This window comes from Calliopsis andreniformis, chromosome 4 (assembly GCF_051401765.1).
Source record: "Calliopsis andreniformis isolate RMS-2024a chromosome 4, iyCalAndr_principal, whole genome shotgun sequence".
NCBI classification, from domain to species: Eukaryota; Metazoa; Arthropoda; class Insecta; order Hymenoptera; family Andrenidae; genus Calliopsis; species Calliopsis andreniformis.
In genome coordinates this window covers 8,237,997-8,254,400 of record NC_135065.1, presented here as the reverse complement: position 1 = coordinate 8,254,400, position 16,404 = coordinate 8,237,997, and the positions used below count along the sequence as shown (strand labels likewise).

General features: G+C 41.6%; 1 protein-coding gene across 1 annotated transcript in view; it reads right to left on the bottom strand.

The window, feature by feature from the left end:
* Positions 1-578: 578 nt before the first annotated feature.
* Positions 579-16,404, bottom strand: part of E23 (ABC transporter G family member E23) — a 150,919-nt gene continuing 135,093 nt past the window's right edge. Inside the window, 9 exon segments of the mRNA XM_076376281.1 lie at positions 579-872; positions 2,082-2,290; positions 4,637-4,851; positions 7,179-7,386; positions 12,379-12,631; positions 13,357-13,597; positions 14,364-14,619; positions 14,917-15,017; positions 15,861-15,966. Of these exon segments, the coding sequence (XP_076232396.1) occupies positions 677-872; positions 2,082-2,290; positions 4,637-4,851; positions 7,179-7,386; positions 12,379-12,631; positions 13,357-13,597; positions 14,364-14,619; positions 14,917-15,017; positions 15,861-15,966 (1,785 nt within the window). The 3' untranslated portion in view covers positions 579-676.

Sequence of the window (16,404 nt, the reverse complement as noted above, 5' to 3'; positions counted from 1 at the left end):
ATAGTCTTCGCCAAGTCTCTCGGTGGCGCGCTCAGGCGCGTCCGTTTCGTCGCCAGGCTAGCGGGTAGCTGGCAGAGGGTCTCCACGATCGACCCACACTCGCCTTTTAACCCTTCGTTTCAGCGTGGCCTCCCTGGACTATCTGAGGTATGCTGCGTGTACGATTGACAAAAATATTCGCTAATCGTTCGGTAATTAAAATAGTTGGTGTTTGGCGGTCGAGCAGATGGGCCTGGAGGGCGTCCTGCTGCGAGCGTGGAGGATCCACTGCGATCCCCTTGACCCTTAACTCATCCTTCAGACGAAGGATCAGAGAGAATATCGTTCTCTCATCGCAGTGTATCAATTTCCTCGAAGGTCTGACCATCCTAGAGATCCTCTAAACTTCTAGGTTCGTTCGAGGGTACGAGATCACCGAATAAGTCCAGCCCTCCAGCTCCACCCTCAACCCCCAGCCAAGTGGTTCGAACTCGAACCCTATCTCCTGGAAAAATAAACTTTCGGCGGCTCGGGTCTCCGTGTTCTCAGTTCTGCGAGCTACAGAGCTGCGTCGTTCTAAGAAACGAAGGGTTAAAGCTCGTCCCCGTTAGCGTGGCGAGAGGTCCTCTCGATGTCTCGATTGGCAGCCAAATCGACGGCCAAGTGGCAGCTGGTCCACCTGGCGGGCCTCGCCGATTCACTTCGGTACGCGGTAGTAGCGCAGCACGAGGTAGCCCAGGGTGCGGAATATCACCAGGAACGCCAGGAGAATGGCTGTGTTCGCCCAGAGCGGAAGACCCGAGCCCTTCGCGCCACCCTGGCTCTCCAGGATCGCGGACACTGGTATCGTCGTCGAGTTCCTGCACTCCGCGAACTTGCTGGGCTGCGAGCATCTGTAGATGCAACAGAGATTTGTGGTTCAGATGGGTTGCACAGGTTTGAAGAGGTTTGGGACTGAGGTTGGAGGGGGTGTCGATTTTAAGCAGGGTTTATAATTTGCTTTGATGAGGAAGGACTTCCTTTGGGGGTTTTGTGTGGTTTATAATAATTATGGTAGAAATAGTGATGGATAGCAATGAATTTTAAATACTTTTGTTTGAAGGAAAATTGTTCTATTTTGGAGATATTAATTTTGGGGTTTGCATTTTGAGAAAATGTATATTTTGATGAAAATAATAAAGGGAAGTGAATCTGAGTCTTGAGTTCTCCCTATAAATGTCAAATTCTCCCAGTTACTAAAAGATTATCTTCTGGAAGTAAGATTCTAACTCATAAAATTAACTAGTTTGTTAGAAATTCACAAAAAATAGAACCACTATAATAAAAATCACATTTTTTAAGCTTTTTTATTGTCAAAGTCGATTCCTTTTCCAATTCCATTATAGAATCTCATTTTTATTTATTCAATCACTGTTACTTTTCTCTTCTTTTGGATGTAGAAGAGATTTAGAGGGATCAACGTTGACTAACACGATTATCGCGCAGCCATGGATTGTTGGGTAATTCAATGGGACTCCCTAAGGGAATTTCGCGATCTTCGGTGCGGTCAAAGACAGTTAAAGCGACTTGCATCGGGGAAGTGAATGATCTATGAGGGATGTCGCGGCTGGGGTTCGTATATTATTTAAATGCGACGTCCCTTGTCTGCAATTAGTTCTGCTTGGTTAGAAATGTTGGAGGTCCTGGTATTCTTATTCCATTTGCATAATCTCTTCAGAGAATCAAGTTTCAATTACGAATAGGTGAAGCTTGCATTACAAAGTAACTAGAAAATCCCAACTACCTGAGTTCAAGGAAGCAAAATTTCCCAAAATGTTTCCCTTCAATTTCTCTATTATTAATTCAAAATAAAAATAATATTCTCCAAAGAATCCACGTTCAACTACTGCTGATATGCACTTTCTACTCTTGATAAACGCTTATCTACTGATAAAATAAAAACACAAAAATAACTCCATGTCTGTAGAAATTAAAAGCCAGGACCTTGAAACTTCTCTAGACATTCCAGAATCAAAGAAATCTCTTAAACTTTACTCGAGATTAGCGGACACGGCAGGCAAAGAACGCACGCGAAAAGATTGATACTTGAGGCGGGCACTTACGTGATCGGCTCGCCGACGCCGAATTCCAGGATTTGCATGTTCTGATAGGCGTAGTGCACCATGCTCGCGTATCTGGCCCACGCGAGCCACGGCGGAACCGCTGTCGCCAAATAGCCGCCTAATAGTTGCGTAGCGAGCGTGTAGAGCGCGGACGCGGTTATGCTGACCTGGAGATCCAAGCAGCAGGCGCCGACGAAGAAGCCCACACTCTGTAATCAAACGACACCAATTTGGTTAGTTTAAGCATTTCTTTTTAAATGTTCTGTAAGAATAATACTGTGTAATATAGAGGGTGCTCGAGAACAGGTGTCAGGAATTTTAAGACATGATTCTACTTGTCAAATCAAAAATACGAAAATTGTATTTGGGGCTTCGTTTTAGAATTATTAATTGATGAGAAAAACAGAGTCAAAAGTTCGTGTAAAATGTGTCTGACTGAGGACTTGTTCTACTGCTGGTCTGTACTAGTTAAGTCAGATACAGTGAAGTCAGTAGAATAAGCCATACTCAGGCATAGTGAAGTCAGTAGAACAAGCCTCAAGAGAAACGTAAGGAAATCAGTAGAATAAGCCTAAAGTCAGACACATCAAAATCAGTAGAATATGTCCAAAATTAGACATAGTGAAGTCAGTAGAACAAGCCCCAAGAGAAACATAAGGAAATCAGTAGAACAAGTCCCAAGGAAATAAGTAGAATAAGTTCAAAGTCAGACACATCAAAGTCAGTAGAATATGTCCACAATTAGACATAGTGAAGTCAGTAGAACAAGCCTCAAGAGAAACATAAGGAAATCAGTAGAATAAGCCTAAAGTCAGACACATCAAAGTCAGTAGAATATGTCCAAAATTAGACATAGTGAAGTCAGTAGAAGAAGCCCCAAGAGAAACATAAGGAAATCAGTAGAACAAGTCCCAAGGAAATAAGTAGAATAAGTTCAAAGTCAGACACATCGAAGTCAGTAGAATAACTCCAAAGTTAGACATAGCAACGCCAGTAGACTATGCTGCAAGTGAGATACAGGCATGTTTCAGAACATTTAACAGTGGGAAATTGCATTGTGGCGATTCTGGTGCAGCAGCAACGACACTGTCGCAGCTTGTGCAACGCAGCTCTGACGCAATCGTCAGCGAATTCTTTTTCCCAACGTGAAACACAGACATCAAGAATTTCGCGGTTTCCTTTCCTGTTCCTTCCTCCTCCCCAATCCTCGACACTGTCCACCTACGGTCAATACTAAGTCATCGTAGCATGAAAGGCGGTCGCGATTTACTTTCGAAACCGCCTACCTATTGACGGAAATGAATAACTCTTGCGTTTCACAATGCAGTTATTGAGTCTCTGCTGTCCACTTAATTGACAAAATTGGGAAATTGTATTGCTCGAATTTCTTGAAAGTTTCCTTTCTTGTCATATTCTAATAAGACAAGTACTATTTCTTCCTACCTTTCAAGTGGAGATATTTGAGAAAGCTTTGAATATAACTTCCTTAATAGATCATAATGAAAACTAATGCGTGCAGATATAAATTATTCAATGGAAGAAAAAATACAAAAAAGGTGATGAAAAGGATAAATTATGTGTGTTGACAGGGAACCTAGTTCTTATAATCTCATAAACTGACAGGAAAAGGTTTTATAAAATAACTACTTACTACTTGTATTATTTATGCCAATATTAAATAGCATTTTCACTGGATTTCCTAATAGCTTCATTAGTAGTCTTCCTAGTAGCTTTCCTAATCAATTTTCTAATAATTCACGCTTTTTCAAACAGGTAGTATCTTTAATTAATTACTAATACTGTCGATCTACTCTATCCATCTATCGATGCAATTTCGCTCAGTAAGAACACAGTATACCTGATACAGCTCCTGTTTCCATTTCACGATTCGCTCGTAACGCGCTACTTCCGCCCGATCGTTTTCAATTTCCCGGTGAACAGCGAAACACGAGAGAAACCGATCTCTCTTGATCCTCATACGACGAGTTCCCCTGTGTGGGCGTTGCTCGTAAGCTGTCAGCTTATTATTACATATTCCGTTTCGCTGTGTTGAAGTCTGTCACGTAATTAAACGCTAATAACTGTCGATGTCAGATCCAGCGATTCCATTTCGCTGCTCCAACTTAAGGCTACAAACAGCCGATCGGGTTGCGCTCGATTGGATCCAGGACACTGGATTCGCGTGAAACTACAAGCGGACCGTGAAATCTTTACGACTTCCTTCGCATAGGAGCAATGACATAAAAGAAAATTTCTTGCTGTGTCTTGGGAAACCTGCTGCAAGTATGATGTGTTCGTAATATGATTCAGATATGGTAATGTTGGGAAATGCTGCAGCATAAAATCATTTTCGAGACGAAGGGAGAGTTGAGTTAGCGAGTGAATTTCTTGACAGATCACGGAGCCTTTTAATGTGACTGGTATTTAAATAAGCTTGAATAATTTGCAAGTAGTTTAGTTAAAAATTCAGAGAATTTTTAAAATAAGGAAATGTTCTACAGGGTTGTTGAAGATTAAATAGAAAAGCTAGTAATGACAGGCGAAGTATGACATACCTGAGCAACGATGGTGTTGAGTAACAGGAACGCCAGCAGAGTGACGAAAACTGCCGAACTATGGAAGCCCAACATCGGGTAACTAATGATATGGTAGACCGCGGGCAGTGTAATCGTAAGTGGCAGCTCGCCGACCATCTTCGCCAGGTAATAGGCCGAGAGCCGATACGATCCTGACAACCGCTCCTTGTTGATAACCTCGCGTTCAGGAGGAACTGAAACAGAAATATCTCTCATGTTAGTATATACGATACTCGACAGGTATCAGAAATTTTAGAGTAATTCCATACTCCAAAATAAAAAAAACAGAATTATTAATTATCCAGAAAATGCCTAAAATAAGCCTGAAATGTGTCTGGCTTGAATACTCATTCTACTTATGTGGCTAATGGACCTCGACAGTAGAATAAGTCTCAAGTCAGACATATTTATATTTCCATATACCTTCATGTAAATCTAGCGACAGTGTATTTTAGTTAAAATTTTTTTGAAAATGAGTTTAATAAATATTCTTATTTCATCTCGCTGAGTTTATTTCTTTTTCCTTAATTTCCACTGCTCGAGACTCTTGGAACTAATTATCCAATGTTAATTATCGCCACTAATATAAAACTATTTTTGTCGTGGTTGCCAGAGTGAGAGCAGCGAATTAAAGAGAAGCAGAGGCTCAAAAATGAGAATTTGACAATAAGGTAGCGCGTCAGGCGAGGCGAAAAGCCAGGAAGGGGATGAAGAAATAGAAAGAAAGGAAGACAGAGAAGAATCGAAGACGATGCTAAAATCGGTTTTACAGCTGGCTGTTCTTTTCCCTCGGTCGCTTTTAGCGTCTCGCCAGGCCGTTTCGCTTTCTGCGGGGATAAGTGACGACGATTGTAAAACGGCAGGGCTGCACGGAGTAGCCGCGACTAGGCCGTGGCTATGCCTAAGTTATGCGCCTCCTAAAATAGTCGGTGGGAATAGCCTATTAACTTTTCCGTTTTATCCTTTACTGCCCTTTGTTCCCGACGATTTGTCACCTTTGCCCGACCTGAGCCTCGGTTATCTATCGATGCTGCGCCCTTCGTGCTCGACGACCTGGCCCTTTTTATTGCGCCTTCTTCTTGGAAAACGCGTTCGTTGTTCAATGAGGTCGTCACGACATAAGATCTGCTAATTTTCAAACTTTCTTTATGGCGATAACCCGATTTTTCTTTCCTGTCGTGCGCTGTGGATTGCGTCCTCTATTTGGAGCTCTGTTTATATTTCACTTTGTTTCTTTTATGGAGGTAGGAGGTAGACTTTAGAGTTTGGAGATGTGGAGACGGAGTGTGAAGAAGAGTTATGTTATAGGCTCCTGTGGCCCAGCGAGGAAGCTCCTTAAGTTCAGCTCATTTTTTACTGATTTTTCTTTTGTCCAGAGAACTGATGATTTGAGTTTGAATATGTCTTGGAAATTTAAGGATCTGAAGATTTGAAAACTAGAAGCTCTTTATATAGATCTCTGAGTGACACCATTTTAGTGTACTGACAATAAGGAACCCAAGTTTAATATAAAATTGAATCAAACCAAGACAAAATTTAATTTCTGTTTTAAATAATCTCTACTTCAAACCTCCCTTCTCACGATCCCTAAACTCCTCGAATTTAGCTCTCCTCGTTCATAGAGAAAAGGAAAGCTTCCACCACTGGATCAACAAATGGAACATCTAATTTGTCTTTCTAGAGTCATTTTATAGTCTGATTCCTCGTCTGAAATTTATCACGCTCGTTTTACGCGGAGTCCCTGGTCAACAAAAGGGCCTCAAATGCGATGGATCGCACCCGCGCGCGCGCGAGCAGCGTCAGCTCGCCAGTAGGTCACGCCGTGACCTACATACTGACGCGCGCCTCTTGATTGACCGTTCTTCTCCGGTCCTTTGCAAATCTTTACAATAAAAAAAAACGTGCCTTACTGAATGGCCGATTGAGCGCGTCACGTCGGTCGTGGCTCGATTAACCAATCTACTCTCATCTGCTCCTACGTTGTTGCGCAATGACGCGATAGGACTACCTGAGAACTTTTCGCGCCAACCTTCTGTGGAGGCTTTCCTCCTTGCCACCACCCACCCAATGGCAAATGAGTTATCGATAGGAGACAATCTTTGAGCATTCAATTAACTAGGTTCTCAAAGTTTGAGCCTCTCAAATTGAACTCTATACACTATGATTCTATCTTAATTCTTGTTCTAGTTTCATCAATCTTTGAAAAGACTTCATTAACACAGGAATAAGGTTCCTATTTCACTTTTCCTATTTCTAAGCCTGCAGACTCTTTTTAAGTCTCAGAAAGGTGTACGAACACTTTAGAATTTAATAACGCACTTATTATTTTATATTGTAACCAACAAAGCTAGTGCTGACTGAACACTGATGAATGCCAAGCCTTGTTTGTTGCGAGTGTTTTAAGCCCCCCTTTGCTACAGTCAACGTGTTAAGTGGATTCGAGCCATTCTTCGACACGTTGAGTGGTCAAGATTGAACGACAGAGGATGTCCGAGGGATTGCAAGGGGACAGAGTACTTACAACTGGAGAGTGCACCAAAGTGGGCGAACAGCATCCAATACGTGGTGCTAAAGAACATCCAGCCCTGGATGTCGTGGAGAGCAGCCTCCGTTCTGGGAAGCCTCAGCCAGAGCAGGCCAGCGAGCAGGCCGAGGGCTATCGTTTGCAGCCAGTTCAGACGCGACAGCATCCGTGGTCGTGCCTCTTGAAAGTTTCGTTGTGATAATACCTGGAATCAGCAAATCAGACAAATTTATATACAAATGAGTCTTTGGAAAATGGGTTGGAGAAGTTGCAGGTTGTGTAGGTGTTCTTTTTTCAAGGGCTTGTATATTAAATAAAGTATCTGAGAAGGATGCTCTTACTATTACACTATTGAAAATTAATACTACTAATACGTATGCTACTAAAAACTAAAGAATAGAATATTCCTCTTTAGTGGAGTTGCATATGTGCAACACTGAAGTCCTAGAGTTAAGGGCTTATTCAGACTCCTATTGTCAAAAAGTGGTAAAGAAAGGGTTTTCACAGTCCCAAAAAACTTTGCTTCGAAAAAGACTAATAGAAAATATATACACTTTTTATAGAGAAATGGTAAGACTCTCAATTACTTTCATTTACCTGATCAATTTTAGATCCTACTAATTTTTAATATAATGTTCTATATACTTAAGTTACTCATACTGAAAAAGTTAGATATCTGCAGACTTCGATCAGGAATTTTGAAAAGGTCTCAAATATAGTATTTAAATATTTATTGCCATCTCCAATCTCAAAGTGTTTCGAAGACACTTGAGTAGAATTTGCCAAGCGCGTACTCTGGGCCAAAGAAAGTTGTCACGGGCGCGAGGATCAATTAAGATTCCTGGCGACTCGTTACAGGAATTAATAATACGCCGTGAAAGTCCAATTGAAGGAGAAGCGAGCTCGCGGCGAGATACACGTTCGTGGCTAATTGCATGCTCATAATGAAATGAACGCTGCCCCTGTGGGGCGCGACAATGTCACAGTTGCAAGGTTGCTGTTCGCTACACCTCTTCGGTGCAGTTCAATTATATCAGCGGCCGTGAGGAAGTAGAACGCAAAGTTTCACAATGCTGGTTCCGAAGGCCTCTTTAAATTACAACTATATACGCAGGCCATTTAACCGTGAAGAACGAAGAGGAACTTGACATCGTTAATTACTCAATCGCCGCGACGAACGTGATCCAATGACTTCTTACTAAGCTTCCCATTCTGACCATGTTTCGGTTTTAAAAAAAATGTCTGTGTCTCTTAGCATAATCTATGACAATTTTAGTGACTTGTAGAGGCTAGCTAGTAGTAATGATTCAGGTAATATTGACTGAATTAGGTTTACCTGATTGGTACACTCAGTTTTAAGTAGAATTGCAATGGCTGAATTTTGACTAAGAAATGTTCTACCTTGAAATAATCGAGAAATTGCACTCCATTCAGCATAGAATCAATTAAACAATTTATGAATTGAAGAATTTGTTAGGCAAACGATCCTTGTCAAATTTTGTCTTTCTCTAAGACAGAAAAAAAGTACTATAGTATTTTCAGTTCTTATCCAATCGATTAATGTCCTTTTGAACAAAATATTCATCATAACACACATATTGCGTATGTGAGATGAAATAGGCTCCACTGTATACTAAATCTCGTTCCACATCACTGCAATGTGTCTCAATTTAAAAAAAAGAAAATCTCTGACAAGTCATTTCTCTTACGAGGTCTTCAACACCGCTCATCCAAAATTCCTGTAGCAGCAACTCCACCCTAACTCCATCAAAACATGTTTACGACTCTATTCATTCTCAGTATCCAATCCCACTGCCCCATCAATCTCAACGCATACATACCTAATCCTGCCCAAACATTCGCTCCACTACCACTAAATTCCCCTCACAGGCAGGAGGTCCGCCAACATTCAGAATCCCCAGCAACGATCGCCTCTACGTGATTTTCGTGGAGGTTCACGTCACTGTATGAGTCACGGCGCTACGTAAACCGTGAAACACTCTCCGCGTCGATCGCGCTGAAACGCGGCTAAACGAAGAAGAACAGTTCCGTCGGGTAAAAGTGATGCAAGTGGCGAGGTGCATTCGTACAAAGCGCGGCGTCACGGACAGACATACTGGTCGCGGTAATTATCCGGATATGGCGAATCGTGTAAACGCGACCTAGTTCTCCTTTCTGCTCGCTGTCGATCTTCCTCCACGCCGCGGTACGCGAGCTTCTCTTTCTTTGATTCGGGGGACCCTGTTTTGCGCACCCCCACCCCCTTTTCGAGATCGCCTGTTTCTAGGGCAGAGCTTGCGCCCTGCGAAATTGAACCGCCAATGGGGGCAGTAAAGCGAACCGCAAGAGGGGAATTTTCGTGGAATGGCGGAGTTTGAAATATGTTTGAAGCGGTTTGCGCTGTTAAACAACCGAGTTTCATTGAATCGGGCATATTGGCTTTGGGCACGCCTGTGCGCTGGGAACTTTCGCAGTACCGCAGCGGTGAAACGTGGACCACAGACTTCGATGGACGAGGTTGGAGTATGTTTGAAGCTGGTTGACGCGGTCAAGCGACGCAATGAATTTATTGGGTTCATGCATAAGTTCGTACTGCGGCGATCCTCTCTTTTCTGTGTCGCTGTTGCTGCAGATGGGTGAAATATAGTTTTTTCTGAGAAAGGGATGGTGGGTATTAACCTAGGAGTTTGGCTAGAAATTGGGGCATCTAGTAGAGTTCTATTTAATATAAACAGAAAATAATAAAAAATCGTGATCCTATATGAAGCTCTCATCTTCCAATATTTTCCTATCTCTTCACTTATCTAGTACCCCAAAAATGACAATTTTACATTTCTATACCTTTTATCCTTTTTATTTCTAATCCAATTATAATCTACTTTATTTCATTCTCTTTATATTCCTAATCCAACTACAGTATTTCCTCGTTATAGTCTCGCTTTTATACACGTTAGCATATGAAATTATTTACAGTAGTGGAGTTGTATTTGCCTCTGTACCGCCACTTAAAATGTTTCACAAAACCAAAATGGAACACTGAGCATGAATTAACTTAGTAAACGTGTCTCGCGTTGTAAAATCGCCAGTGACCAGTGAGCCTATATCAAGGAAATACTGTACACCTCCTACTGAATCCTCTGAAATACTGACGATAGAGTAAAACCACCCAAAATGAAACTGACTCGTAAACCTAAGGGGAAGGGATCGAGGGTTTATCTCGAAGCGCCATCGTTTTTCATTTTTAATACATTGAATTTTTAATGCACCTGGATTAGCTCGTTCTACCGGCGGCAGAGGGGAAATTGCTTAATCAAATTTTCAACTGGCAGGGAAATTGGTCGGCACGTTACGGAAATTACGGGATCGAGGCGAGAGCTCGAGCGCGGCGTAACACCTCAGACGGAACAAATGCCAGCGGGTCCGCCTTGAAAGTTCCCTGGAATGCGTTACGTCTCAGATAAACGTCGCAGGACTAATACGAATTTAATGCGAACATTAAACTTGAATATTGATGTCATTTCCATTTCCCTCGTATTATTTCTCGCATACTAGACCACTCATCTAAATTTTCCTATTACTGCTCGCATGCTCTATTAATCCCGCGCAATCGAACTCTTCGATCTCTCCTTCGGAGTTTCTAATACCTTGGTCCCTCTCGTGAAAAAATACGACACGCTGACCGATTTGTTCCACGTGATTTCCATAGCGACGCTGTCAGAGGGCTGACAGGGGGAGGACCAGACATGTGGGTCACCGATATTTTTGAAATTTTATACAGAGCTACTTTTGAGAAAAATATTGGACACGTATTTTACGAAAAAAAATCAAAACTCCACCATTTTTGGAAAATATTGTTTCAAAAAAATTCTATAGCCTGAAGCATTGTAGAACATACAAATTTTTTGTCGATGCTGCGTAATGGGATAGGTAAAGTGCAACATATTCTTAAACGTACAGGAAGTATGTTTCTGTGAAAAAGTACCTACTTTAAAGTCGATGTGTTTGTGAAGTAGAAGCCTTTGAAAAATGTTCGTAATGTAGAACAAATGTCTTTCCTGTTTTTATGATAAGTATCATCCTCAAGAATGTAGCGTGTACTTATTAAATACAATAAATAACATGAAACAGAATACACAATTTTATTTTTTTAACAAATTCCTATCCTTTAGAATATTCTTTAATATATTTCGTCTATTTACGAGTATAAGTATCGTGAGTCTATCGACGTAGAAGTTTACGATTATGGTCCCCAGTGCATTCACGTGCATATGTTGAAAATATAATCGACAGTAAAAAATAGTGACACGAAAACAAACTGAATATCTCCAGGGTGGATCGAAACCCCTGACCACAGTTTATAATACTTCAGGATATAGTATTCTCTAAAACAATATTTTCCAAAAACGGCGAGGCTGTGATCCTTTTGGCAAAATACGTGTCGAATGTTTTCGTCAAAAGAAGCTCTCTGTAAAATTTGAAAAAAGAATTCAAAGGACCCACGAGTCTGGCCCTTCCTTATGAGCTACCTCTACTGTCCCGCGAAGGGAGTTTCTTTTATCGCCAAGGGATCTGTGCTTCTGAGATATTTTCGAGCCGCGGCCTGCGGTTTATTAATTTCGCCTGGTCGACTTGGTCCTCGGCTGCCAAACTGACGTCACTTTTTCCCGAGAAATAACGGGACCGAGACCGACTCGTTTCGTCCCCCAATGGCACGCTACTTCCCCGTTACAGAGCCTTCTGAAAAGCGAGACCAGCGATTGGCAGCATTGCGTGGCGCACGGTCACGTATTTTTTCGATTGGATCCGTGCTTGGAGAGTAGACAACGTCGACAGAAACGCTAACAACTCGCGATACTGTACCAACAACGCGTGCGTGCGCGCTGGTCGGGCAAATATTTTCGGAGCGTTCATCATCTCGAGGCTGGGGATCACCCCAGAGTCAACATCTGGGATAAAGACTCTGATAGTCTTTCTTGCGGGGGTTGCTCGAGAAGTTGTAAAGACTTATGGACAGAATCTCTTTTGTTGCATTTTTAGGGATCGTGAACCGAAAATTAGGTGCTTCTTTAGGTTTGTATTTATGAAAAAGGGGGTTGATTTAAGGTCCTTTTTTATGGAAGAATTTTTTTTCTGTTGTGTGGAGATTTCTGAGATTTGGGTTCTGTTATTGATAAATGTTTAAAGGGGTGGCACTCACTTTGAATTGAGACCAGAAACTGGTGGGCCACTGCCAGGCGTAGTCGTCGTCCGCGGAACTGGCACTGCTACTGGCATGGCTTTGGGTGTCTAACCACAGCGTACGACCTTCGTCTTCTTTCACTGTAAAGTATTGAGAAATTAAGGGCTGTAGGGAGTGTCCAATTATTATTGTTTCATTATTTACCCCGAAATCCATCGCTGGAAGGAAGTTTTAAAACTCTATAGACTAAATGAAGTACCAAGTTTGTAGACTATAATAGAACCTTGATTAATTGGACCTCAGTTATCCAGGTTTTGTGTTACTTAGATTACTTTGCATAATACATTATACATAGAAGTACAGTAGTTTCAAGTTTTAAGAAGTGAACTAAACGAGCAGTAGTCTAAGGGAAATAAAAAATTTTGCTACGAAAAGTATACCTACTTCAGTGTTAAATTTAATCTTGATCTGGTTAATCGAGGTCCTATTTACTAGCTCCATAATTTCGTGTTCTTGAAAGTAACTCATAAACTCTGAACCTGAGAGCCAACGTGACCCAAGTGTTTTAATACTTGAAGTAGTTTATACTACTAAATTTCCTTCACCTATAACGTAACTAAACTACCTTCCCATTATCCCAATAAAATGAAAAGAAAGCAACAAGATCTTAAAAATCTAAATTCTGATAAAAATCAACTCAAGTTAGTCTAGCTCTGAAGAACAGACCTACCATCTACCTAACCAACATCCCAAATAAAATTCAAAACCACTTTTGTACCACTTTTAAAACACTAAAATCTAGAGTTCCATTCTGCCAAGTTTCTCCCCGATTCCAAATCACCTAATTTAGACTTAGTGTCTCTATTAATCCTCCACTATACCAAAAGTCCCTTCGTCCCACAGACCCACCAACCTACATGCAAACTGTGTCCCGGCGATTCGAGTCGACACTCGATCTTCGAGTATCAAGCGGGTCGAACCGGAACCGCAATCGACACTAATGCGGTCTTGGAGGCTCTAAGTGTGCAGCGAATGTGACGAGAACCGATTACATGTTATATCGTACCGTTGTGGCTGATGTGGTGCTCGTGATAATGGATGAGGTGGTCGCAGAGCGGATGTTGGCTGGGATTATATTCCGGACGAAGTTCCGGCGGGCATTCAGGTCCCTGTCTTACGTTCCTCGCAGCGGCCACGATGCGGTCCCGGACCTCCTCTGGCCCCTTTATTTGCTCCACTGAAACAATCCAGCGTCCAGTTTCCGCCTATGAAGTCTACCATCGTTGATAGGCTCTCGTCAAATGTTTCAATCTGGTCGAGCTCTTTTTACATTCATCGCTAATCCCGCGCTGAGGATTATTTGCATTTTGTGGCATTGCAATCTGACAATTTTGGGGGAGATGAGAGGTAGAATGCGGGCGTGGTTGATTATTTTAGTGGGGCTTGATAATGTGATATTAAAAGGGCACTTGCGGTGAAATAGTGAAACGTTGGTATTGAAAAGTTGGATTTTAGATGTGTGATGGTTTCACATTCTTGAAGCTTGATAAATTGATTATTTTGTGAATTTCGTTTGCTCTGATTTTTTAGTTACTGAGATGAGTAAGGTAAATGATCCAATATCTGGATGCTTAAGATACTATATCATACTTCTTTTATTTTTCTTTATTAGGTACCTTAGAATTTAAGCTTAAAATGAAATAAAATAAAATCAGGGACAGTGTCCAAGTACCTGAATATAGTTGGTTACTGGGTCCTTTACCTTAACATAACAGTGTACTAATGAATCTGATTCTCAAAAGAAAATTAGCACTCCACAGTGCGCTTTCAAAAGAGTCTCTACACTTTAAGACTTTCCAATTGTCTCATTCCAGATGCAGAATAAAAAATGAAATATTTTGAACAAGACTATCGCAAGAATTGAATTGTCTGAAGTCACTGGTTCTTTCTGAACCTGGATGTAAGGAGTAGGCTAATATTCTGATGCTCTTTTAGTTACTTACGTATGAAGTCAGCAGGGTTATAGTGCGGCAGTAACGTGAGCCCTATCGTAGAGAAAAACCTGCCGATATTCGTCGTGGAACCATAGTAAGCCACCTGACCCCGGCTCAATAAAAGAAGCTTGTTGAAGCTGTGGAACATCCTGGAGCTGGGCTGATGCACCGTTATCACGATACTCTTGCCCTCCTGCTCCGCGTATTTCTTCAGCCGTGAAATCAACGCCTGTGCTGAGTGCGAGTCCAGCCCGCTGGTTGGTTCCTGGAGAACAACAGACGAGTCAAACCCCATTTTAGTCGAAGGAAACGATAACTGAGAGGGAAATGGAAATCTGCACGAAAGTTAACAGAGCTGATCTAGAGAAAAATCTAGGTAGCTATTTCCTGCGAGGCCAGATACTCAGGTTGGTAAAATACAAAAATTCAATCTCATATAATATTATATTTCTAGGAGTCTTTAATATGAGACTGATGGACCTTCTCTCCTTTACTTTCATATTATTCAGTTTGCTTAGAGTGTTAGAAATAACAGTGTTTAGTGATTCGTGTAGAAACTTACGTCGAGCAACATGAGCGACGGATTCGTAAGAAGCTCGCAGGCTATGCTTGTTCTCTTCTTCTCACCGCCTGAGAGTCCTCGTTTCGTGTAATCCCCAATAACTGTTGGCAAAAAGACAGTAAAACTATAAGTAGTAATAAAGTGCAGGATCACCTACGATTCTGACTTTTTACTAGGCAGAATAGACAACTATCACCACTTTCGTCAGTGACCGATTTCCGCTGGTGGGAATGTCAAAATGACGTAGGTATTGGGAAAGTAGGGATCGTTCCTCGTTGTTAGAGATCGTAAATTGTTACAGAGGCTCTCGTTCGCGTGCATAAATAAATTACGGTGGATTTACGCGGCGTCGTCGAAGAAAGTGGGACAATTTTGTGTACTGATCTTCGAGCTGGGATCTTTGATCCTCGGGGAAATGGGAACGGAAAATCGTAAATGACTGATGCCTTCGGTTACTCGATTACAACTGTCTCTGTTTAAGAAACACGCGAGCAAACAGAGGAAACAATTCTACGGAGTTTTCAAACACTTTTAGACTAATAAAGAGTACACAAACTGATCTATAAACAGAACTGAAGACTTTAGGAGTTAAGAAGCTATAAATTTAACCACTTTTACACTCTAATTATACAGACTTTAATATCGATATCGAAGTGGTGGAAAAAGAAATCTAGCGTGACCCAAAAGTCACCTCATTATAAATCAATCTTCTCTAGGAAGCCACTTTCAAAAAATTGATTGAAATTATATCACCAAGTTTCTCTAAATTGAAACTCCTAATTCGTCAATAAAATTACTTTCCAGCCATCTCACATACCACAAATTTAAAATGGAAAATTTTTCTTTAAAAAGAAAACTGCAAGGTAATAGGAAAATGACATTGGAGTAAAAGGAACAGAGGGTTGAGCACGATCCATAGATCGACCATTCTGATCTATACTCACTGGTGTCTTGGCAAGCGGCGAGGTCGAGGACCTCGATGATATGATCCACGCACTGCATCTTCTGGGAGTGCGAGAACGTGTCCGGAAGCCTGAGCCTCGCCTGGTACTGAAATCCACGAAAAATATCGACGATTTAGTCGGACCATCATCCGAGGGAAGATCGTCACTGTGTTCTCTGGAGCCACAGCCTGGCCCCGTTTACGCATTAAACAGTAATGTAAGCAAAAGCCCGCGGCGTCGACGCGCATTTCCGTTTCGTAACATTCAGCCCACTTTGCGTCTATTATTACCATCTGACAACGCGCCCCTTAGGGATTTTCGTGATCGTGATCGGTAAATCGATCTTTATAAGGTGGATGAGTAATTGGGATTTTTGGGGCTACACCCCTTCTTTCTGATTTTAAGAAATCTGTTTTCATGTTGAGTTGAAATAAGGGATGATTTAGAGGGACTTCAGATTCATCGAGTATGGTGCTATTTTATACCTTTTTAAGTGCTTATTAATACCTAATTGGGGTGAAATTGTAAACCATTTCAGATTTTA